Raw genomic sequence first — 26,487 nt, 5'->3', positions numbered from 1 at the left:
TCTAGCTTACTCTATTGTAAGAATACAGCGTATAATACATATAACACAAAATGTGTTAATTAACTGTTTATGTTATCAGTAAGCCGCCTTCTGGTCAACAGTAGGCTATTAGTTAAGGTATGGGAGAGTCAAAAGTTAAATTTTGATGAACATGCCCCAAAGCATGTTCTCAGGGCAACTGTATGTTCTGTTTATGTCTGACTTCTTTCAGTAATGTCTGTGATGCTATTGCATATGTCAGTTTTTGTTTATTATTGCTAAGTAGTATTCCATTTATTCATGGATCTGTTGATGGACATTTGGGTAGTTTTCATTTTGGGACTGTTAAGAACAGGCTACTAAGAAATTATTGTACAAGTTTTCTGTGGACATGTGCCTTCATTTCTCTAGAATAATACAGTATTTCTGTGTCAAAGGGCAGGTGGAAGAGTAACTTCATAAGAAACTGCCAAATCCTTTTCTGTAGTAGTTGTGTATTTTAAATTCCCAATAGCAGTGCATGAGAATTTCAGATGCTCCACATCCTGGTCAACAGGTGGTGTCAGCTATCTCTTTAGTTTAGCCATGTTGGGGGGTATGAGGTGGTATCTTGTTATGGTTTTATTTTGAATTTTTTTATGTTGAGCATCTTTCCATGTGCCTACAGGTCATTTGTATATTCTCTCTTCTCAAGGTTCCTTTAAAGTCTTTTGCCCTTTTTTTTTTTCTTTTTAAAATTTGGTTGTCATTATTACTGAGCTGTAGGAGGGTTTTGTTGTTTTTTAATGTATTCTGGATACGTTTTTTTCTTAGATTTAAATTTTGTAAATATTTTTTCAGACTGGTTTGCCTTTGTTTTTATAATAGTGTCTTAAAACGAGTAGACATTTTGGCTTTTGATGAAGTCTAATTTACCAATTTTTAATTTAATGATTAGTGACTTTTGCGTTGAGGAAATCAGCCAAGGCCATAATGATATTATCCTCTATTTTCTTCTGTAGATCTTACATTTTTTTAATTTTAATTTTTTAAATTTTATAAAGTAATCTCTATGCCCAGCGTGGGACTTGAACTCAGGACTCTGAGATCAAGATTTGCCTGCTCTACCGACTGAGCCAGCCAGGCACCCCAGATTTTATGGTTTTAGAGTTAACTTTTAGGTCTGTAACTCATTTGAAATTAATGTGTTTAATGATGTGTTTAATCTTCCTGTTGATTTGTCTTTTATCTTTATGAAATGTTCTTAAAATACTCTTTGTTTTGAAGCTTACTTTTTCTTATCCTAATATAACCACTACAGTTTTCTTATGTAGCTTTACGGTATATATTTTCTAGTATTTTGCTGTTGGCCTATACATGCTTTTGTATTTAAAGTATGTCTCTTATAAACAGCATGTAGTTATTGGCTCTTGCCTTTTAAATCCAGTCTAACAATCTCTGCCTTCTAGTTGGGGTGCTTAGTCCATATTTAATATGATTATTCATATGGTTGCAATTTGTTTTTCTTTTGTTTCTTTGTTGCTTCATTTCTGCAACCTTTGGGATTAATCAACTAGTTTAAAGTACTCTCTTTTATCTCCTTTATTGACTTAACTGTGCTCTTTTTATTTTTTGTTAGTCATGCTAGAGCTAAATGTGTAATACTAACTTACCAAAGTCTAGAGGTAATATACCACCTTTCACTTCATATTTCATACTTCATAACGTTTACTACTTACCTTTTCCCACCCACTTGACAAATCCAATAACCTTAGAACAGTACAGTTCTATTTATTTATATTTTTCTTTCTTTGTGCTGTCATAGCTTATACTTTTACTTACGACACAAGTCTCACCTTAGGATTGTTTTATTTGCTTTAGATAGCTGTGTTTTAAGGAAATCATGTTGCAGAAAATATTTTCCTAATTATTTACCTTCTCTGATGTTCTTTTCTGTAAATCCAAGTTTCAAGCTGATCTCTTTCCCCTTTAGCCTAATACCATCCTTCGGCATTTTTTATAGTGCACGTCTGCAGAAAACACATTTTGTTGGCTCTTATTTATCTGAAAAGGTCTTTATTTCATCCTCTGAATCCTTTTTCTGGATGTGGAATCTTCAGTTTGCAGGGTTTCCCCCACCTTTCAGATGTTCTGTTGTACTTAGCCTCCCTTATTTCTGGTGAAAAGTCAGGTGTCATTTGTATTTTTATTCCCCTGTACCTGTAGTAGACCCATCTTATCCATGGATTTGCTTTCAGCAGTTTCAGTTACCCGTGGTCAGCTGTGTTCCTGAAGCAGATGATCCTCCTTCTGACGTATCGTCAGAAGGTCAGTGGTAGCCTCATGCTGTGTCACAATGCTTACGTCATTCACCTCACTTCATCTCATCATATAGGCATTTTATCATCTCACATCATCGCAGGAAGAAGGGTGAGTATGGCACAATAAGATATGTTGAGAGAGAGACCACATTCATATAACTTTTATTATAGTATGTTATAATTGTTCTACTTTATTATTGTTGTTAATCTTTTATGGTACCTGATTATTATTTTTATTTTTTATTGTGCCTAATTTTTAAATTAAGCTTTATCATCGGTATGTGCGTATAGGAAAAAACATAGTATGAATAGGGTTTGATGCTATCCAGTTTCAGACATCCGCTGTGGAGGTCTTAGAATGTATTTCCTGTAGATAAGGGGGGCTGTGGTAATGTGCCCCCTTGCTCTCCCCTCTCTGTCTTTTGTGGTTTCCAAGATTTTTCTCTATTTTTAGATTGAAGGAGTTTGTGCCCCAGTGTAATTTTCTTTGTATTTATTCTGCATGGGATTTGCTTATCTTCTAGGATCTACAAAGAGAGGTTTTCATCTAAATTTGGGATATTTGGGTCATTAGTTTTTTCAAAAAATTAGGGCCCTGTTTTCTTTTCTTCTAGTCCAGTTAAAATACAGACTTAAAATAAAGTAAAATAAAATATAGACTGTTTGGGGCACATGGGTGGCTCAGTCTTTTAAGCATCTGACTCTTAATTTCGGCTCAGGTCATGATCTCATGTTCCATAAGTTTGAGCCCCACATGGGGCTCTGCACAGATAGTGCAGAGTCTGTTTGGGATTCTCTCAACTCCTTTCTTTTCTCTGCCCCTCCCCAGAAATGACTGACATCATTTCATAGGTCACTGAGGCTTTATTTTCACTTGTTCTTTTTTTCTTTTTATTCCTCATATTAGATCACTTTTACTGATCTATCTTCAGGATTTCTCTTTCACTTTGTCCTGTTAAACCTGTCTGGTGAACTTTTTATTCCGGTTACTGGATTTTTAAATCTAGAATTTCCATTGGTCTTTTTTGGGTATGTTCACAGATAATTGGTGAAATTAGTTTAATCAAATGCTTTGATGCTGGGACGTTAGGGCTTTTTTGTTTGTCCCAGTCAGTTCCTGGACCTGAGACATGCCCAGGAGCTTCTGCTTCATTGTGTTTTTTGTTTTTTTGTGTTTTTTTTTTTAATTTTTATGGTAAGAAGATATGTAGTACTGCCCTGATCTGTACAGGGTTTAGGAAGCTCATGAACCTAGTTTATTCTTTCATCTGATTTCTTACATCTTTGATGTTTTCAGATCCTGGGTTTTTAAAGAGTTGTTTTGTTTTGTGTTTTTGAGAGAGAGAGAGAGATTGAGTGAGCATGCACACAAGTTGGGGAGAGGGACAGAGAGAGTCCCAGGTAGGCTCCACACTCAGAATGGAGCCCAACATGGGTCTTGATCCCACAACCCTGGGGTCATGACCCAAGCCAAAATCAAGAGCTGGACGTTTAACCAACTGAGTCACCCAGGTGCCCCTGAATCCTGGGTTTTTATGTTTAAAACAAAGTTATTACAAGAAATGAGAATTTTAAGAAATAAAGTTATTTTAATGATAAGTTATATTACTGTGTTACTTCCAACTGGTCTCCTTCCTCTAATCTGTTTCCCTCTGCTCTATCTGCTGCAATGCTACCTTTAGCTATGATACGCAAGTAAAACCACAAACATGTCTCTATTGCCATATTTTCAACTCCAGCCCCCCGCTTCATGCCCCTAAAGTTATATTCAGGCTATACTGCATTATTTTTCTTCCATTTATGATGCAGTTTTATATCTTTTTATTTCTGAAGGTATTTTCCTATCTTCATTGTGTTTAAAATAGTCTTTCTTTCCATCTTCTTCATCCTTTGGTGGCCAACTGAAATGTCCACATTACTCTGAACAGTGGGTAACAGTCTTTATTCTCCCTGTAACAACTTTTCTTCCTTTCTGTTTATTTTCACCTCTCTTCTTTTTATTACCATAGCTCTTTGAGCATACCACTATTATAGTTCTTGAACGATGGTAGCTATCTGTATTTTTATCTGTTATACTCTGTTGTGAGTTTTTTGTTGATAAGGTTTGGGGATTGGGTCTTTGTACTTGACATCTTCATACCCCCATAGCACCTAGCATTTTATCTGTACATAGTGGCTGTTTAATAAACATTTATCACAAGAATGATATTTATCTTTTCCTAGTTAACCAAGAAGTGGCTGTTGTATGTTTCTTAAGGAAACTTTTCTAATTATGCATTAATTCTCTTGGTACTTTAAATTAAGGATGGTTTTTAGATGTTTAGAAGTTGTCACTTTATTTCTTCTTTTACTCTTGATCAGTAAGGCAGCGTCAAGACAATTTATTTCATTTCTCAACATTAGTTTACTAATACGAGTTTGAGAGAATCTTTGGAGTTCTTATTCTTCAAGTAGATGAACTGCTTGACTTTCTCTGACATTAATGACTAGTTAGAACTTGTATCAAAGACTGACATGGTCCAAAGAAATCAAGAGATTTGAGTTCTCTCTGGGCAATACTACTGACTTGGTTTTGTGAAAAGTGACTTTTGACTGTTAAGCATATCACTTTATTAGATTAGAGCTCTTGATTCTTATTTTTTCTTAAATATTTTTTATTGAGATCTAATTCACATGCTATAAGATTTAGCGTTTAAAGGCATATGATTCAGTGGTTTTTAGTATATTTGCAAAGTTGTGGGACCATCACCACTATCTAATTTCAGGACGTTTTTATTTTATCACCCCAAAAAGAAACCCTTCAGTAGTCATTAGTAGTCATCCTTCATTCTGCCTTTACTCTCCATCTCTATGGATTTGCCAGTTTGGACATTTTATGTGAATAGACTCATTGTATGTGGCCTTTTGTGTCTGGCTTCTTTCATTTAGCGTAAGATTTTCAGGGTCATCTATATTGAAGCATGTAGCAGTATTTCATCCCTTTTTTGTGCCTAAATCATACTCTGTGATATGTATGAACATATCACAATTATTTATCTGTTCATCAGTTGATGGACATTTGGGTTGTTTCTACTTTGGTTATTATGAAAAATGCTGCTATGATCATTTTTGTACAAGCTTTTGTATGAACATAATGTTTTCATTTTTCTAGAAATGGGATTGCTGGGTCATATGTTTAATCTTTTGAGGAACTGCCATACTTTTCTGTAGGAACTATATGCCATTTTACATTTTCACAGTTATGAGGCTTCCAGTTTTTTCATACCCTTGCCAACCCTTTTGATTATGCCTTTTTGATTACAGCCATCCCAGTGGGTATGAAGTGGTATCTCATTCTCTTATGGGTTTGATTGCATTGCTCTAACGGTAAATGATGAGGTTCATTTTTTCATGTGTGTATTGGCCATTCATATATTTCTTTTGGAGAAGTGTCTATTCAGATCCTTTGGCCATTTTTTAATCAGGTTGTCTTTTGATTAGTGAGTTTTAAGTGTCCTTTATCTATTTTAGGTACAAGTCCGGTATCATATGTTTGTTGCAGGTTTCCTTCCATTGTGCAGGTGTGTTTTCACTGTCTTGATAGTGTCTATTGATAAAACACAGACTTTAAATTTTGATAAATTTATCTATTTTTCTTTGGTTGTTGTGCTTTTCGTGTCATATCTAAAAAGTCATTGACTAATCCCAGGTAATGAGGATTTAATATTTCTTTTTTAAGAGTTATATACTTTCAGTTCTTACATTTAGGTCCCTGATCCATTTTGCGTAAATTTTTTGTATGCTGTGAAGAGGCCCAGTTTCATACTTTTGCATGTGGATATCCAGTTTTCCCAGCACCATTTGTTGAAAAGACTGTTCTTTCCCCATTGTTTTATCTCAGTATTCTGTGGAAAAATCCTTTGGCTGTAAATATACAGGTTTATTTCTAGACTCTTAATTCGGATTACTATAATTTCATACTTTTAAAATTAGGAGATGTGAATCTTCCAACTTTTTTCTTTGTTTTCAAGATTGTTTTGACTATTCTAGGTCAAATACATATTTATTTTAGGGTCAGCTTGTTAATTTCTACAAATAAACTGTGATTTTGATAGGAATTGCATTGAATTAGAGATCAATTTGGGGTGTATTGCCATCTTAACAATATTAAATCTTCCAGTCCATGAGCACAATATATTTTTACATCCTTTATTCCTTTTAATTTGAATAAAATACTGGGTATGTATAAAAACAAGTAGAGCAGCAGTATCTATAGTCCCATGAACCTCTGGAAGTTCTGAATATTTTAACTATTTTAATAATTTTAGTGTATCTTCAAATAAGACATTTATTGGAGTTAAGCTTGGTAATCATTTATTAAATTATAACTTATGCTAGTTATTAAGCTTGGCTCTGGAGATACAAGGATGACTAAGAGATCACTGCCATTAAGACTTCTGGTATAGGGAGGAAATCACTTATAAAGATAATTTCATACAGTATATTAGGTTCAGAGATAAAGATTTCTTGAGAGTTGTTGGCCAGTCTTCACTGTGTAAAGCTTTTTGCTACATAAAAAAGTGATTATGAATTGTGTATTAGCACAACTTTTCCTAGTTGTGATAGCTTATAGAGAAGTTAAAAATAAGTACCGTAAAGGTTCTTAAGACTTTGAATTTTGGATTGTTAGTATCAATAATACATTTTTAATGAATTTTCAGGATTTATGAATTAATAATTACAAAAAAACTTAGAATCAGCATGCCACCTAAAATATTGAAGGAAATAAACAGCATTCATGTAAAGCAAAAGAAAAACTAAAAAAAGAAAAAAATTCTCTTTAGCTATCTGGACTCCTTTCTTGCCTTTTTTTTTTTTTTTTTTTTTTTTTTAAACCTAGTCCTATTTAATTTATTATTGTCTCATAGATCTGTGTGACTTTAGCACCAGAATTTGGCAGTTCTGTTGAAGCCTGGGAACCCCTCTCGGAATAATATTTAAATTTAAATTAAATTAAATTTAATTTAACTTCATTTTTATTTTTTATTTTGCATGAGTTGGGGATTACAGGCAGAGGGGAGAGAGACAGAATCCCAAACAGGCTCCACGCTCAGTGCGGAGTCCGACACAAGGCTCGGTCCCACAGCCTTGGGATTATGACCTGAGTTGAAATCAAGAGTCAGACTCTCAACCAACTGAGCCACCCACGCTCCCCAGAATAATATTTTACTTAAGCCAGAATAATCAGGATGCAAAAGATAAACAGTTATATTAAAATTGTTATAAAAATATTATAACAAATTCATGATTCAGTAATCTACATGCTGCTTTAGTAACACTAAATAACAAAATTGAATGTGGCAGCATAGTAGTAGTAGTATTTTTGAGTGTGGTAGCCTATTAAATAACAAAAGTGGAAATGAATAATGAGTAGTAATGACTGACCTTTTGAGACAAAAACTATTAACGTGACAGGAATCAAATCGATTTGTCATTTGTTCCTTACATTTGTAATGGAAGGACATGCTGAATTTTCAGCATTTTCTCCTTACCCAATTTCATAATGTCCCTGAATCCTGTGCATAGACCCTTGCGGAGTTCATGAGTGCCAGGTTAAAAATGCTATTTCCACTCTTTTCCTCTGCCTAAAATTGTTTTTTATTCCCTTTTCCTCCTGCCGCATCTGATGATGATCAGCCTGAGATTTAGCTCACTTGTCTCACTTAGCACTTGCTGATTATTTACTTGCCTTTTATTTGCTAGTCACTATTCTGATGTATTTGGAATACATCAGGAAACTGAACAAAAATCTTTGCCCCTGAGGAACTTACAGCCTTATGGGAGAATGACAGTAAACAAATACATAAATTATATAGAATTATATAGAATGTTAGATAATTATAAATGCTGTAGAAAAATATGCAGTAGGATAAAGTGGATTCATTATGCATTGCCATTTTCAAAAGAGTAATAAGCAAGGTAAGCTGATTGAGAAAATGACTTTTAACAAGAACATGGAAGTGGTGAGAGTTAACAATACAGATATCTTTTCCGTCTCCTTCACCACAGCTGAAGACTGACTTTTTTATTTGTATTCCTAGTGCTAATGTTGTGACTAGCACATACACAATCAGCCCTTCATGAACTGTCATTAAGAGAAAGGTTGTTCACCTTTCTTGTGTCTGTCCATAGTTTGAGAAGTTTAACCAGTTTGGGTGATTGAACATGTGTCATTTTCCCAGTGGTGGGTTAGATAATATTCAGGTTATATCTAGGCATAGCTTGCTGTTCTTGCATTTACTTTCTGATAAGCCTTACTAAATGTAGTTTGGCTGTTATCATTAATCTTTTGTCTTTTTTTGTGCGAAGTACAAATAAAATAAATGTTAAATGAAAAGATGAAAGTTTAGGATCAGCCAAATTATTTAACTTTCTCAGGCACAGGTCTCTTCAAGCAATCAAATGAAAGTTGTAATAGATTATTTCAAAGGTCCTTTTCAGCCCTTAAAATTTAAGATTTGCCAAATATTTTTTTGTTTGCTGTTTGATAGAAATTGTAGGAGATGAGAAAGAATATTGGAAGAGTAATTTGAAGCAATATGTGGTCAAATACTGGAGGAGGAAATATTTTATATATGTTTTATTTAATCCTCAGTACTTCATCAGAGTCCATTGGACCCGGTTCAGTTTTTGAGTATCTCTTTTGAGCAGTTTTGATTCATAAAGATGGTTATTTTATGACTTATATTCTTTCTTAGAAATTTTCTAAAGAACAAATAGAAAATTTATGTATTTAAAAAAGTGAATAAAACTTATTCTCTCTTGCAATTACCATGTGATTCCTTTATAAATCTAACATGCATTATGGGATTTTATTGATCTTATTTTTCCTAAATCTTCAAATGATTGCATCTCCTTATTTCATCATTGCCCATCAGTCCACAATGCCCAGACACTAAAGTAACACGAAAACAAGTTTCAGTACATAACTAAAGGGTGAAAATTTACATATATATTTTTTGACTGGTAGAATTAAATTAGAAGTCAGTAACAAAAATATATTTTAAAAACCCCAAATTAGAAACTAATTGATACATTTCTTTCTTTTTTCTTTTTTTTTTTAATGTTTATTTATTTTTTGAGAGAGACAGAGACAGAATGCGAGTGGATTAGGGGCAGAGAGAGAGGGAGACACAGAATCCGAAGCAGGCTCCAGGCTCTGAGCTGTCAGCACAGCCCGACGTGGGGCTCGAACTCACGAGCTGTGAGATATCATGACCTGAGCCGAAGTCGGATGCTCAACCGACTGACTGAGCCACCCAGGCGCCCCTAAATGATACATTTCTAAAGTACCTCTGGGTCAACAACAAAAATCATAAGGGATATTAGAAAGTATTTTGAACTGTATGATAATGAGAGCAGAATATATAAAAATTTGTGACATACAGCCAATGCATGTTGAGAAAGAAGCTTAAAACTTTAAATTAGAAAAATCAGAAGGGTCTGAAATCAGTTATGTAAGCATTTACCTTAAGAAGTTAGGAAAATAAAGAGCAAATTCAACCCAAAGTAAGTGGAAGGAAACAATAAAGGTAAAATTAGAAATAAATAAAATAGAAAATGGACAAACAAAAGCAACGAAACCAGAAGCTGAAATACTTGAGGAAATAGTGATGCCAGTCTTCCAGAAACTTTTAAAAAAATAGTGGATGAAGTAGCAGTTTACAGCTCATTTCATGAGTTCAGCATCACCATGATACCAAAGTCAGGCAAAGAAACAATAAGAAAACTACAGACCAATATCCTTTGTGAAAATAGACTACTCAAAAATCTTTAATAAAATAGCACCGAACTAAATTTATTGATACATAAAAAGAATACATCATGATCAAGTGGGATTTGTCCCAGGAATGCGATGCAGGTTAAAATTGGAAAACTAATTGATGTAACTCACCATGTAGTAGAAGAAAACAGAAAAATCATATCATCTTAAGTGTAGAAAAGTTTTGGCACTCATTCAGCAAACTAGGAATAAAAGGGTATTTCCTTAATTTGATTAAAGAAATCTATCAAAAACTTAACAATTTGCATCATATTTAATGATGAGAAACTGAATGCTTTCTCTCTGAGATTAAGAACAAAGATGTTTGTATTCACTGTTGTGCAACATTCTATTAGAGGTCCAAGCCAATGGAGTAAGGCAGGAAAAAGAAAAGACATCCATATTGAAAAATAGTAAGTGAAACTGTCTTTATTTGGAAGCAACATTATTGCATATATAGAAAATCCTAATCTATGGGAAAGCCCCTAGAACTAATAAGTGAGTTTAGCAAAGTCAGAAGATACAAGGTCAGTATAATTTCTTTATATTACTGAGGAATGACTGCAAGTTAACAGAAGCAATTCCATTTACAGTAGCAAAATAATGAAATACTTGAGGGATGTATTTTAACAAAATAAATATAGACCTGTTTACTCAAAACTGTAAAACATTACCAAGAGAAATAAAAGACCTAAGTAAATGGAGAGATACAGCATGTTTGTGGAATAGAGGACTCACTGTTAGATGTCAGTTTCCCCAAATTGATTTATAACATTAATGCAATCCCAATAAAAATCCTAGCATACTTTTCTTCCCCTCCCCTCCCCTCCCCTCCCCTCCCCTCCCTCCCCTCCCCTCCCCTCCCCTCCCCTCCCTTCCCTTCCCTTCCCTTCCCTTCCCTTCCCTTCCCTTCCCTTCCCTTCCCTACCCCACCAACAAGCTTTGCAAGGAAATGCAAAGGACCTAGAATAAGCAAACAGTTTTGAAAAACAAAACAAAACATGAAGTTGTGGGACTTGTAGTGCCTGATTTCAAGACTTTCTACCTAGCTACAATAATTAAGACACAGTGGTATTGGTATAAGGATAGACATGTAGATCAATGGAATAGAATAGAGTTCAGAAATAGACTCAGTTTATATTGATCCTTATCTCAGACTTACGCAGTTAACCTTAAGTGGATGAGATACCTTAGCATAAAAATTAAGACTATTTTATAAAACATCTAGAAGAAAATGGAGGAAAATATTTGCCATGTTGGAGTAGGCAAATGTATTTTTTTAAGCTAGACAAACAGCACAGACCACAAAATGAAAATTGATAATTGGGACTTGTTGAATTTAAGATTTTTGCTCCTTAGGTGATGCTGTAATAAAAATGAAGAGATAACCACAGACTGAGAGAAAATATTTATTATATATTATCTATCTATATCTATATCTATCTTTCTATCTATCTATCTATCTATCTATCTATATCTCTTTTGTTACTCAAAAAATATTAAAAAATTCTTGGAATACAAATAACCCAAAGTCTTATAATCCAAATAAAACATGGACAAAAGTTTTCAACACTTTGCAAAATGATACATGGATGGCAAGCACATGCAAAGATGCTGCCTACTATCATTATTCATTCAGGAAGCACACATAAAAATCACTGAGTTACAATGACAACTTCCACTATATTGTTTGTCCTTGAAGACTTAAAATACTAAGTGTTGGTTAGGACATAGAGCAGCTGAACTCATGCATTGCTAGTCGGTGTGGAAAATAGTTTGACAGGTTGATTCCATTTATGTGAAATTTTAGAAAAGGGTGAATAATTTATAATGGAAGCTGATCAACGGTTGTATGGGATGGAGGTGGGGGCAAAGGAAAGGGAATTGCTTGCTGAGTCACAAAAAGGATCCTTTTGGGGTGATGGAAATGTTCTGTATCTTGATTTTGGTATTGCATGAGTGTATACATTTGTCAGAACTCCTTGAACTGTATATTTCAAATGGGTGTACTTCATTTAAAAATATATATACTCCAATGAAGTTGGTTTTAAAAATAAAATCACAACAATAAACTGTTGTTTCCTACTTGTTGCACATGAGCCTAGAGTAGTAGGCCTTACTCTGGGAAGAAGTTCAATGAAATGTGTGTTTGTAGATAGGTTATATTTGGGCAGTTCAGTTTCTGTGAGAAATATTATTAAGGAAGAACAAAGATAACTGCTTTTTAAAGGTAGCTGAAAGGGACCTTTTGTGGTATGATATAGAACATAAAATTTATCATTGTCACCATGTAAGTGTATAGTTCAGTGGCATTAAGCATATTTACATTGTTGTACAACCATCGCCACCATCTATTTCCAGAACTCCTTCACTTCCCAGATTGAAACTACACCCACTAAATAGTAATTCTTCCTCTTCCCATCCCCCAGCCCATGGCAGCCACCATTCTACTTTCTGTGTCTGTGATTTTGACTATTCTTGGTACTTTATGTAAGTGGAATTACACCATGTCTTTTTGTGATTTACTTCACCTAGCATGATGTCATAATGGTTCACTCATGTTATCGCATATATGACAGAATTGCCTTCCTTTTAAACACTGAATAACATTCCATTGTGTGTGTGTATGTGTGTGTGTGTGTATACACCACATATTATCTATCTATTGATGGACATTTGGGTTGCTTTTACCTTTTAACTATTGTGAATGATACTGCTGTGAACATGAGGATATGAATATCTGTTCAAGTCCTTGTTTTTGATTCTTGTGGGTATATACCTTGAAGTGAAATTGATGGATCACATAGTAATTCTGTGTTTAATTTTTTGATAATCTGCCACTCATTTTCCACAGTGACTGCACCATTTTGCATTGTTAGTGTGTCCATTTCCTTGCCAGCACATTTTATTTTATTTTATTTTATTTTATTTTATTTTATTTTATTTTATTTTATTTTATTTATTATTTATTATTTATTGATTGATAATAGACATCCTAATAGGTGTGAAGTGGTATCTTGTGGTTTTCATTTGTGAAGGGAAATTTTAAGGTCATTTAATCCAAACCTGTGATTTTGCAGATGAAATTCAGTCAGTAGGTTAGCAAGAGCTACCTAAGGTGGACGATTTTACAATTTCTTTTGTGAATTTCAACGGTTTGTGTTTGCATTTAGGCATTCAGGGTTTTGTGACTATATCCTAAATAGTTAGGCGTATGAACAATTTTTTTCTTTGTGATAAGCTACACCCATCATATTTTGTGTGGAAGAATAGATACTTTTAAAAATAGTTTTATTAAAATGTTTAATAAGTCTGAAGTTTGGACAGTGAACCGTTTCCCCAGATTAACACACAAGTGTACACCATGAAAACAGCATGAAACACTGGAATTTGTCATTTCCATGAACATTAAACTATTGTTCAACAAGTGTTGGTATTTGTCTTCCTGCTTTAATTTTCAACTTCTATAACAACGGAATATAAAACTTTTTTCCTTCTTTATTTTGCAACTTGCTAGCTGAACCTACTCAAAAATCATTGTTTTCATTTTTAGTGCTTAATTTCTGTAGTGTCTACATTTTACATGGTTCTTGGCAAGTTTATATCAGGTCTGCTAGATTCATTAGCTGAAACCACAGTGACTACTTTGAAAAGATAGAGATGAATCCTCCAGTAATGGCTGGGTGATGAAATGAGTGCTAAGTTGAGGTACCTTTATAGACTAGGACCTGGGAAGACCTGGTATCATACCCTGTACTCTTAAAATTGTTGGCACTGTTCAAATGCTCTTCTTCGTTTTTCAAAAAATGTTTCTTGAGTACTTACTATGTATTTGACATTGTACCTGGCGCAGTGGATATAGAAATGAGTTTCTACCGTTAAGGAACTCAGTCAGCCCAGAAAGGATACAGACCTATAAATAAGCTTATAATGTAAAGTGCAGTCAGTGGTCTAAATGTGTAAAATGTGTGGAGATCTTACAGAGGGAGAGAGTGATGAATTTAGTAGGAGGATCAGAGGAAGGATTCCTTTAGATGGGATCTGAGCTGGGTTTTGAAGGTAGAATGTGAGTTTGTCAGTGGTACTGAGATCAGCATGTAGGGTAGGCAAAGCTGTGTGAAAGAACATGGTACGTATGCTTAAAAGACAATAAGCAGATAATTCATGTTGGACACAAAGAATGAGGATTGTTAGATGAGAGCTATATTTCCCCTTATTGTCAAATACTGCCTGAAAAAACAGCCTGAGAATGTTAATGAAGTAATAGAGGCAAAGATTAAACTTTTAACACTGGATTAATTGTAAAATTATAAAACTGGGATGTGCATTGTATTTCTGTTTCTGAAATGCATATCTCCCTCCCTTCCTTTTACTTTCTCCCTCATTCCTTGCCCTCCTCCCGTGTGTGTGCGTGTGTGTGTATAAACAAGTTAACTGAGGGAGAAAGGAAGCACGCCTTGGTTCTGGTCCCGGTTCTCATACCCTTGGTTGAACAAACCACTTCTCTTTTTGAGCTTTGGTTTCTTCATGATCTATACTTTTCAAATATTTTTTGAAGGAGTCCCAATTCTTGAGTGCCTGGAACACAGTAGGTGCTAAATATGTATGTTCAAATGAGTGGTCTTGAGAATTTGTATCTAAGAGAGGATAAATAATTAAAAAGCTTTAACAGAATAAGCAATAAAAGATTTATGTACAGACCATTGCTCTCCAGGATGCATTTATTATATAAAATGTGTTCAAGCAGTTTGTCTTTATATAAATGGTTTCATTTACCATTTAGATTTGTGAGGTCCTAGAGTATGGAAACTGTAGTATCTTTATATATATAAAACTCTCCCCAGACTTGAATGTCATATGCTGTTGTAATTATCATATGTGTCCAAAGAATTAGTATATATTTAAAAAGTGTGTTCATTTGTTCTTTGGCTGTGGCAGAAGTTCTTGGACTTAACTACTTCAGATTGTGATTTTTTTTTTCCTCTTTAATAATCTAGTTGTAAATGGACCTTTTTTCTCATGTAAACCTTATTTTTCTCAGTGCAAAGCTAGTATTTCTTCTCATGCTACTTTTCCACTGTTGTATCTGCAAAATATTTGCTTCTGGAGCAGAAGATTGTAAAAATCCATTTTTAACCTTATAGAGTTGCTGTGATATACTGTTAATATTTCTTTCTTTACCTTTAGGGGTCCTACTGGGCAATAGACACCAATCCGAAGGAAGATGCACTGCCTACTCGGCCAAAGAAGAGAGCACGATCTGTAGAACGGGTAAAACGCTCTTTATCACAAATTGAATATGGCAGGGTTTATGTCAGCAGTACAGCTTTTTAAAGTTAATTTCCTATATAGCAACTACAACCTTAATGAAGGTAGTATTTTATTTGTATAGCATTTCTGTTTTTACAGAGCACTTTCAGACTCATTTTATTTGATCTTCATAACTCTTTGAGTGAGGTAGGCAGTTTAGGAATTAAGTAAAAGGTTTGTTTCGTAATTATGGCATAACTGTTCCCATAGACTTGAGTCCAGGTCTCTTGAATTGTAATTTGGTATTCTTTCTTCTGTATCTCCAACACCGAGGACTGGTTTTATGTAACAGAGCTGTTCCTTTTCACTGCAGAGAATCAGTCTGATTACATTGAATTTTCCTGATGGCTTTCAAAATGGTTTTTCCTGCTTCCAACCATGGAATAATTATTTTGTGTACAAAATCTGTGCCTCTGTGTTGTTTGTAAGATCATTCTTGGGAATTTATGGTTAGAATGAATTTGCAAGAACGAAAGAGAAAAGGAGCTCTAGTTGATATCCTAGGATACTTATTGTAACATACTTTTAGTCAGCACTTTGGCTATCATCAGACATTAACCTTACCTTTCAGCTTTCCTCATTCTGTATTTCCATCTCAGCTAAAACACATACAGACCCCATTCTACCCTACTATTCTTTGACTCATTTCAGGTGTTAACTGCATTGTGAAACCTTTCCTCAATTCATTGTGTTCTTGTAGAACTTTTACAAAGTTGTTTTATAGAATTTCTCATACTTGGTAGAAATTATTTGTTTCTATATTTGTCTCCTTCCCTGGACTGTGATCCCTTAAGAGCAGAGAAAATATATTTGTATCTCCAGTGTTAGTATTTTTCACAGCTAAGTATCAGTAAGTGTTTTCAGAATAAATCAGGGCAAAGGGAATAAGATAAGATAAAGGAAACTGGGTAATTGTTTGGTCAGATAAATTTGTTTTATGCCCCTTCCTGGTAGAGAGATAAAACTTTTCAATCTTAAAGATAAGGACCTTAATTAAGCTGAGGGTTTAAGTTGGGATCAGGCGAGCTCATGAAGTATAGGTGCAATGGGATTTAGTGAGGCAGATTTATGGAGCCAGCAGAAGGAATTCGATACTCCAGTTACCAAGCTATATGGAATTAGAGGTGAACTCTTAGGCCCACTTTTTGGTTTTGTACATACCAAAGTTTAAGAAATTAAAGTTTCATATTGGTGGGATGGTCTTCTGTTAACAGTTTTAAGATTGAGATGCTGATGAACTATGCATGTAATGATTTGAGAGGGAACCAACCTCAGTTCCTGCCCTCCCACTTCCGCCTTTTAGAAGAGACTTAGCACATGGACTTTAATTGTGTGAGAACGTGGAGCACAAAATTTTTAGCATCTCTTGCCAGAATGTGAAGGAAGGAGAGAGGTATCCACATTGTTAACCCAGAGCATCAGCAGGGATGCATATCTTGGAGGGTTGAGGAATTGTGGTCTTCTCAACCATTTGTTCTTTTTCTGCAGTGCCTGGAACTTGAATTATTTTTGGAAATTTGAATTGATAGTTGGGTTGACAACTGTGCATTTCTTTTGGGTATCAGCTTTAAATTTTATTCTTGTTTCATAGTTCTTAGAGCAATCACTCTGAGAGTCCTTTTTTTTTTTTTTCTGAAGACCATATTGTCCAGTTTACAGTGGAAGTTTATAGAAATAAAAGATTCAGATTACAGAAGTATGTTTTACATACAAAGCATGTGTTCTTGAATTTTGGACATATTTTCTGATGTTTATCTTTTTATTTTCATTTTAAGCTAAAATGTGTGTAAAAACTTCAACAACTTATCTTTGTAGTATAGTCCCATAAAATATCCAGTACCAGAGCCTTTTGGCTAGTACTGTTGATAATTATTTTGGCCTGAGCTGTGTATTAGTTGCTACCATAAGAGAGAAACTATATAGAAAATTCTAGCTGTAAGCAGAGTACATATAATCAGGGAGACAGATGTTGTTTAACAAATTCTCTAAACGATAATCTTTCAAAACAAAATTTATTGCTTTGACAAGCTGGTTATGTCTATATTTTTCATTTAGAGGTTTTCTTGGGAGTAGAGGGGTAGTAATATTTTTATTAGAACAGAGTTTGTATTTTAAATGACCGTTGGGTCTTATCTAAGGAAATGTGTAAGACAGTCAAATAGTGATGGTTCTGAATGTGATTTTCATGTATTTAAAGTTTTCTCAAAAACTAAACATGACCCATAAGTTGAAACTTTTAAAAGATTTTATTTATTTTTATTTTTTTAAGTAATCTCTGCACCTAGTATGGGGCTCAAAGTCAGCGCTCCAAGATCAAGAGTCACATGCTCTACCAACTGAGCCAGTTGGACACCTCTAAATTTTTAAAAGATTTTAAAATGTAGATGGCAAATATGTTGACATCCCTCAAAGATTCTTATTAAATTTCTGAAATTTGCTATTTTTTTCCATGTGTAAACATCAGAATTCTTTGTGAAAAATCAAAATATTTCACACAATTTTGAAGAGATGAGCTTGTAGTGGAACAGAATTGGCTTTCTAAACTGCTGAAGAGAAAGAATTTTTAAAAATGCAAGTAACAATGTCTTTATGTCCTAAATGAAAAATGAAGCATGATCATTATTTCCAGCCTAATATTCTTAACTCAGTTCTCTGGACCACCTCCCTGTCCCTCTATTTACTTGAACAGAAGCCCATGTTCTGGCCTGATCATTACAGTGTCCCTTTCTTCTTTTCTTAATTCTTGAGTATAAATGTCTCTCATTTTCCTTTTTCTTATTTCTTCCATTTTCTTACCACTTTTATCATAAAATGGACCTGTAGACCTTAAAAATATATTGAATAAAATTTAGCATGGTGAAATGAATGGGCTCCTTTACTAGGAGTCCTGTGTTTCTCTTCTGGCTTTACAATTTACTTGTTCTTGTGACTTTTGGCAAATTGTTAGACATTTTTTGAGCTTCAGTATCCTCAGTTATAAAGTAAGAAGATAGAAGTCTTGACAGCTGCTATGAACTGAATGTTTGTGTTCCTCCAAAATTCATATGTTTGGGGTGCCTGGGTGGCTCAGTCGTTTAAGTGTCTGACTTCGGCTCAGGTCGTGATCTCGCAGTTCGTGAGTTCAAGCCCTGCATCAGGCTCTGTGCTGACAGCTCGGAGCCTGGAGCCTGCTTCAGATTCTGTGTCTCCCTCTCTCTCTCTGCCCCTTCCCCGCTCTGTCTCTCTCTGTCTCTCAAAAATGAATAAACGTTAAAAAAAAAAAACCAAAAAACAAAAAACAACCAAAACCCCCCCAAATTCATATGTTTGAAACCCTGCCTAATTCCAGTGTGATGGTATTTGGAGGTGGGCCCTTTGGGAGGTAATTAGGTCAAAAGGATGAAGCCGTCATGAATGGGATTCGTGCCTTTACATGAATAGGCCAAAGAGCTAGCCAGCTGTCTGTACCATGTGGGAATACCCATGAGAATACCTGGAAGAGGGCTCTCACCAGAACCTGACCATGCTGGCACCATGATCTTGGGCTCCCTGCCTCTAAAACTGTGAGAAATAACATTTCATTTGTTGATAAGCCATCCAGCTTATGATTTGTTGTAGAAATCTGTGTGCTAAGACAACATTGTAATAATAATAGATAATTGTATTGAGTGTATGTGCCAGATGCTTTAAAGAATTTTATGTATATTAACTCCTGTAATTTTTATAGTAACTCCAGATTATGAAACGGATAGGTATAGATGTTGAGTAAGTTGTCAAAGGGTACTAAGACCACTGGGTACCAAGACCAGGATTATGAACCCAGGTAGTCTGCCTTTAGAGTCTGTGCTGTTTACAACTGTCCTGTCCTGCCACTAGTATGTACTATGCTGAAGACCACATTACTGAATCAAATTTCTTCTTATGTGTGCATATCTTCCGAGCTAATTAATGGTCCTTGATTTTAAAAGAGAACCCTAACATTTAACATACATGTATAATATATATGCATACATAGACACATAATTAGGGACATGAATATGATTATAAATGACAGAACAAGTACTAGTTAATCTGTTACACCAAGCAAGGATAACTAAAGTAGCACAATATGGATAATACTGCCCTGGGAAGGCCTTTGGGAAGAGGAGTGAAGCTTGGCGTGGAATTTTTTTGCCTAGAAATAGTTGTTCCACTTGGAGAAAACTGTGCATGATTGAGTGGCAGGTAGGAAGTGCAGGTGGGATAATTGAGAACCCTTTTAACAATAGTGAAGAATTTAGGGCATGGACATTTAGATAAGGAGTAGAAAGCCTAAAGCCTTGGAATCAAGGAAGTTATTTTGATTTGATAACCTGTAGTGTTGAGAAAGGAATCAAACAGTTAAGAAAGATACTTGCTCTTGGGGCGCCTGGGTGGCTCAGTCGGTTAAGCGTCCGACTTCAGCTCAGGTCACGATCTCGCGGTCCGTGAGTTAGAGCCCCGCGTCGGGCTCTGGGCTGATGGCTCAGAGCCTGGAGCCTGCTTCCGATTCTGTGTCTCCCTCTCTCTCTGCCCCTCCCCCATTCATGCTCTGTCTCTCTCTGTCTCAAAAATAAATAAAGGTTAAAAAAAAAAATTAAAAAAAAAAAAAGAAAGATACTTGCTCTTTATAAAAATACTCCTTGCAAAAGGAATATGCTGTAGCAGGAGAAAATTAATTTTCCCTCTACCCTTCTAGGTTCTTGGCTGGGACCCCCCTGTAATAAAAAGGCAGATTAGTACAAGAAAAACAAATTTAATTACACATGTGTATATGGAAGTCCCACAAAGATATCAGGCTCAAAGGCATTTGAGGCTTATATACCACCCTGAGCTAAGGAAAGGAGTGTGGTCTGGGGTTTCAGAGAGGAAGAAGGCAATTCACAGAAAGGGGAGAGAAGAGCAGATGTTTGGTAAATAAATGTTTTCCCAGGTGTGCAGAAAAGTCAGATATAAAAAGTTTTCTCTGGTAAAAACTTCCTGGTACAGATCCCTTTCTCATTTCTTTTGGGCAGTGAAGGAGAAAGTAATTTTTACTGAATCTACTGGGTCCTGTTTGCCTTCAGCTCAAAAATCACGTGCCAGAGTGGGGCATGTTTTGGGATGCCTTGTTCTGAATCCCCTCAATGGATGGAGTTGCCATTGTGAAATGACAATGGCCTGGGCTAGGGATATATATATGAATAAGAAAGTTCTCTAGAAAATTAGCATAGTATCAGGTTTCTTAATACATACTCATAATTTTGTGAAATGCTGTCATTTTACCACGTTAATTTGACAGATCTTTGTTCTCTAGATACTGTGTGTCAGGCATTATGCTAAAATGTACGGTATACCAAGAATAATGAGACCTGATAAGACCTAGAATTCTAACACAAAGACAAAGTAGTGTACAGAAAGTATTTTAAGAAGGATATGACATGTTATTGTATACAAAGGAAGGAGAAATTATGTTTTACCATAATATCTGGGGCACCTTCATATGGGTTCTATGGTTTGGCTTTCAAGTATAGATAAGCAGGGCAACACAGAACAGCATTCACTGAGCACACAATTACTGAGTGTTGAGTGCCTGCTCTGAGCAGGCACTGTTTTAGGTGCTGGGGAAGCCTCAATTAACAAAACAGACATTCTCTGCTCTCCTGAAGTTTATATTCTGTTGAGGTGGGGTGTGGATAGAGAGGCATGAGATACGAGGGCATGATCAAAGGTAAGATAATAGGGGTGGAATAGTGTCAGGATTTGGGAGAGAACATAGTAGGTCATTTTATCTGGATGAATTTTTCCTCTTTTACTTTAATTTGCATTATACATGCCATTCGTTGAGTGAGTGAGTGTACACCTTTTATAAGCGTAGAGCTAAATGTCGGGGGAATAGTGGTAGTACGCAAGACAGATTCTCCTTACGAAGCTCTTAAGCAGGAAAGCTAAGCTGATAACTCATAATATGGCTTGTTGTCTTAGCATAATTAATAGTTCCCTGATCATTCTCAGAATAGCATTTGGATGATAAATTATGTAAGTACTCTAAAGAGAAGGGTTTTGAGAACTTTGCGGCCATATAGCAGAGAGCTGATGTTGCAGTGAGGCCTGTTAAATGAGCAGAAATAAGGCAGATGAGGGTGGTTGGCAATGTGAGAGTGAGGGGAAATCACATGTGTAAGCCTAGTCGTTAAAACAAGTGCCCAAAGTTTTGAGGAACTGACTAGTTAGTGTGGCTGGAACATAAGAGTCCAAGAAGGACAGTAATTTCTAACTTTCATTTTTTTCTGTCCTATTAGTTTCTGTTCTTACGTTGATTAATAAATACATTTCTCTTTGACCTTTTGCATTTATTTTCTTTTTTAATTTGGCTTTGCTTGTTCAGTTCAGCCAAAGGATATATTACTGAAAAGTGCCCTGTCCTGGAAGCTGCTTAGTGTAGAAAAAAAGCAAGATTAGCTGGATATTATCTACAGAGTTTTGTTTGAAGACTGCAAAGCAGTGAACTATTTCAAGGGAACCAAATATTAAGGAATAGAAAAGGTAACTCCAGTTTTGGGCAGTTTTTTGTTAAAAAAAAAAAATGCTTTGAGAGAATGAGTACTCCAGAAGATTAGTATGGTAAATTATTTCCTTTATCATATTGATAATCACAGAAACATATTCTCTGTTCATGCTTTGATTGCCCTCCCCTTCCCCAAACTAAATCATGTGTCTTAGTTATTTTGTAGTTATTCTTTACTTACATGGAATCTCTTATGCTAAAGCAGTGGTTCTCTGTGTGTAAGGCCCATTCAGGGGACCCACAAGGTGAAAACTGTTCATAATACTGAGGCAAAGAACTTTGTCTTTTTTACTCATAATTTTTCAGAGGTTACATGACCTGTGATTTTACCATAGATTGAAGGCAGAGGCAGATATGAGAATCCAGTGGTCTTCTATTAAGTAGAGCATTAAAGCAGTTTGTTTAAAAATTTAAAATCCATTCTTCTCACTTAGTTTTTTGTTTAGAGACTGTATTTTTCATACAGAACTATGTTAGCATGCAATGTAAATTAATTAATAAGTTTTGTCTCAGTTTAAATTTCTAGTAGGTAAATATCAATAGATATAACTCACATAAATAAGAGCTCTTTGGGAGCCTCAGTAACTTTAAATAGTTGCAAAGGGGTCCTGAGATAAAATTTGAGGCATATTGTATTAAAGGAAGATTTCCTGTCTCTTCCAGGAGACATTCCTTTTGAGAAAAGATCTTTGTCATGATTTAAGTTCTACTGCAAGTAGACAAGGAATTGAGTGCAGGTAGTTTGAGGGGTGATACTAGGAAAGTAGGGCAATTATCAAGTCAGTTACCACTGTGAGCACTTAAGAGCGCAGTCCAACTGGGAAACGTTGGGAGGTGGTTTAGAATTGTGGACAACAAGCTAAGATATCTGTCCATCAGCTCTTCCCCCATTGAGTGATGATGCTACCGGGGACATGACCTTTTCTGCACTTCTGGCCTGCCCTGCACAAAGCCAAAGCATGCTCCCCAGTTAGGAAAAAAAATGCTCAGGTGGAGAGGTAGAGGTGTTTGTAGTAAGCAGGGTAGAGAGGAACCCGAGGGGAATGTGGTTGGGTTCTGACAGTGTTTACTATGTGTCTTTACTTCTTTTCTACTAGTGGAGTGTATGTGTGTGTTTTCAGATCTGTGTGCACCTTTGTTTGTTTGTTTGTTTGTTTGTTTCACAGGCTCTTGCATGTTCATAGCCTTTGACTTAAGAAATTGATTGAATCCAATCCAGGAAATCCTTTAAAAAATCTTTTGTCTCTTCAAGGTGTGTATGGGCACAACTGTTAAATTGGTAGATTGAAGGTACATCTTTTGGAGTAGATTTCTTGTAATTGAAAGAGACTCTTCCTGGTCACTGGTTAGTATTTGCCTAGGTGCCTCATTCAGGGTTTTAAAATAAGTGGACAAAATTTAGTACTGTTAGAGAAGTTGTTGAAATGGTTGTATGTGACTGCTGCTTATGGATAGTGAAGTGTTTTTGTTTTATGCTTGGCACAAGTAAGGTGCTTTGAAAGAATTGTAAGTAGGAAATAATGCCCCTGTTAGGAATGTAAAATTTCTGAACATTTCAAAGCTGGGAAGGAGGATGGGGTACTGCTGGTGGTAGGAAATAGAAATTCTAAATACAAAAACAAGAAAAAAACAACGTTTGGACTGTGTTATGTTTTAGCTTCATGTAATTATTCAAAGTTCTTTTGTTTAAGAATATAGTAAAATTATGAGCACAATCAAGTCATATTACAGAGTCACGAGGTGTCACTTTTATTAAGTACAAGATTTGGGGGGAAATAGAATTTAACCAGGAAGTTAGGAGATCTAGTTTTAAAATTAATTGTACTATAACTTAAATATTTAATTTTCTGGTCATGGTTTCTTTAAATATAAGTGGATTGTCAGCTCTGTAGGCCCAGGAAATCCCTCGAGTGCAAAGGCTCCGAGGGAGAAACATACCTGGCACCTTGAGAAACAGCAAGGAGGTCACTGTGGCCATGTGTGAGGAGGGAAGAGTAGTGGGACCTGACATCAGAGAAGTAAATGGTGGGAGCAGGAAAAAGATGGTGTAGCGCCTTGTGTGCCTTTATAAAGACTTTGTTTTTACTTTGAGGGAGGTGTGGAAAGCCATTGAATGGAAGGCTATAAGCAAAGTAGTGAAATAATGTGACTTACATTTTCATAGGAACACTGTAGCTGCTGTGTGGAGTGTAAGTTGTAAGAGAACAGCACTAGAAGCAGGCAAATCAGGAGGAAATTGCTGTGGATAGTTTTGCTTAAATCTTCCAAGCACTGCTGTGGAAATTATTTGAAGGAGTAAAGGCCAGATAGAAGTATATAAACTCACTGCCTTAAGCGTGTTGGACTCTGCAAAGAAACACCTACTCTGCGATTAGCCAGCTTTTATTGGAACAAAGATGGGGGCATAACACATTACTTTTTCTTGAAGTTGTGTGTTAACAGTTCAAAGGTGATTACAGGTTTAATCGGGGAGATAACTGAAAGATAGATGGATAAATAGAAAAGAGGACATTCTTCTAGGCAGGATATTCTGCATTTGCTGCATATCTCAGATTGTTGTCATTCTGTTGTTATTTTGTGACGCAGTTTCAGTCATATGGAGTGGTCTTGTTGATTCAGAGAGCCCACTTGTGTGCCTGCGTGAGTCTGAATAAGGGGGGATTCATTTAAAGGTATAAGTGAACAGAGGAAGGAATGTAATCTACATGCCCACTCTTCGAACTCCTAGAACTGAAAAAAACATTTATTTCAAGTGGACAAACATGTACAGAGTGTACATTATGTGGGAGGAGCTACATGCTGCCTGCAAGAGATAGGTGTGACTAGAATTTCCTGGGAGTTTTAAAGTCAGAGAAATCCTATCCAGTTAGAGATTTTTGACCAGGAAGTGTTTCATGAGGGGTCATTTGGACGAATGGGTAGGATTTGACAATTCGTCAAATACAGTTTACAATTTGAGGAGTTTTCACATGTGAGGTTATCACCAGTATCAAATGAACATTGTTGTCACCCCCAAAAGTTTTCTCATGCCCCTTTGGAATTTATGCCTTCCTCCGTTTTCATTCCCAGGCTGCCCTGATCTGGGGGGATTTGACATATTAATGATATTGATCATTGCAAGTCACAAAAATGTTGTATCTTTCCATTAATTAGATCTCTAATTTCTATCAGGAATGTTTTTTAGAGTTCAGTGTAGGGGACTGTGATAATTCCAGTTAGATTTAATACTGAATATTTTGTTTTTGGAAGCTATATATTTTAAAATCAGTTTTCCAATTGCTTGCTGCTAGTATATAAAAATGTAATTAATTTTTATATATTAACCTTGCATCCTGTAATCGTGTTATTGGTAATAGTTTTATAGTGCCTTGGGATTTTCTATATAAACAGTTATGTGATCTGCAAATAGTTTTCCTGTCCCTCTCCCTCTTGCTCTTCTGTCCCTTCCCACCTTATAGTGACTAGAATCTCCACTACATTGTTGAATAGAAGTGATGAAAGTGGGCATCCTTCCCTTAATTCCATTTTTAGGGGAAAAGTATAAAGTGTTCAGTATTTCACCACTAAGTGGAACATAAGCTGTAGGGCTTTTGTAGATACCCTTTATCAGAATGAGGAGGTTCTCTGTTAAGTCTAGTTTGCTGAGAGTTTTTATCATGAATGGATGTAGAAAGAATTTCATCAAATGCCTTTCATACCTATTGAAATGGTCATATGGCTTTTCTTTATTCTGGTAGCATGTTGAATTACATTGGTTGTATTTTGAATGTTAAACCTTGCATTCTTTGGATAAACCCTACTAAGTCGTGATATGTTACCCCTTTCATGTATTATTGAATTCAGTTTGCTGTATTTATTGTTAAGGATTTTTGCATGTATGTTCATGAAGGATATGGATTTATAATTTTATTCTTTGTAATGTCTGTCAGGTATTGGTGTTAGAGTTGTATTGGCCTTATGTTGGTAGTATTCTTTCCTCTATTTTCTGAAAAAGTTTCTGTAGATTGGTATATCTTCCTTGAATGTTTGAGAAAGTTCATTAGTGGAACCATCTGGCCCTGCAGGGTTTTTTGGGGGGAGGTTTTTGGTATTTATTTATTTTTTAATTTTTATTTATTTTTGAGAGAGACAGAGATAGGATGCAAGTGGGTTAGGGGCAGAGAGAGAGGGAGACACAGAATCCGAAGCAGGCTCCAGGCTCCGAGCTGCCAGCACAGAGCCTGGACGAGGGGCTCAAACTCACGAGCTGTGAGATCATGACCTGAGCCGAAGTTGGACGCTCAACCGACTGAGCCACCCAGGCACCCCTGTTTTTGATATTTAATTTATTTGATATAGGACTATTAAAATTTTCTTTCTTTTTTTCAACACAAAGTGGAACATTTATTGTCTGTATAATTATAGGTTTAACTTAGCCTAAATTGCTTACTCTTCTGCAGTTTTACAGATTATACTATTTCCATTACGAATCTCAAATATCAAGAAAGAAGAAAGATAATTCACAACATTATTATCCTCTGATAAATTCCAAAAAGTAATCCAGGTAGTATCCT

The 26,487-nt window shown here is 35.5% G+C and overlaps 1 protein-coding gene and 1 long non-coding RNA gene across 7 annotated transcripts in view; one reads left to right on the top strand and one right to left on the bottom strand.

The window, feature by feature from the left end:
- The window catches only part of LOC122241282, a 44,823-nt gene extending 42,564 nt beyond the window's left edge, over positions 1 to 2,259 (bottom strand). For all 4 annotated transcript variants that reach the window (XR_006221327.1, XR_006221326.1, XR_006221325.1 and 1 more), the window contains exon 1: positions 1,894 to 2,259. This is a non-coding gene — a long non-coding RNA (uncharacterized LOC122241282). The remainder of the gene's footprint in view (positions 1 to 1,893) is intronic.
- FOXJ3 (forkhead box J3) overlaps positions 1 to 26,487 on the top strand; it is a 148,751-nt gene that overhangs the window by 72,427 nt on the left and 49,837 nt on the right. For 2 of the 3 annotated variants that reach the window (XM_042996820.1, XM_042996819.1), the window contains exon 5: positions 15,268 to 15,351. In XM_042996820.1, coding sequence (XP_042852754.1) covers positions 15,268 to 15,351 — 84 coding nt within the window. Of the gene's footprint in view, positions 1 to 2,176; positions 2,389 to 15,267; positions 15,352 to 26,487 lie in introns of those variants that run through there. The other variant, XM_042996821.1, reaches the window with a different exon arrangement.

Source organism: Panthera tigris, chromosome C1 (genome assembly GCF_018350195.1).
Source record: "Panthera tigris isolate Pti1 chromosome C1, P.tigris_Pti1_mat1.1, whole genome shotgun sequence".
Taxonomy (NCBI): Eukaryota; Metazoa; Chordata; class Mammalia; order Carnivora; family Felidae; genus Panthera; species Panthera tigris.
Note: the sequence above shows the minus strand (reverse complement) of the source record. Positions and strands in the feature narration are given on the sequence as shown.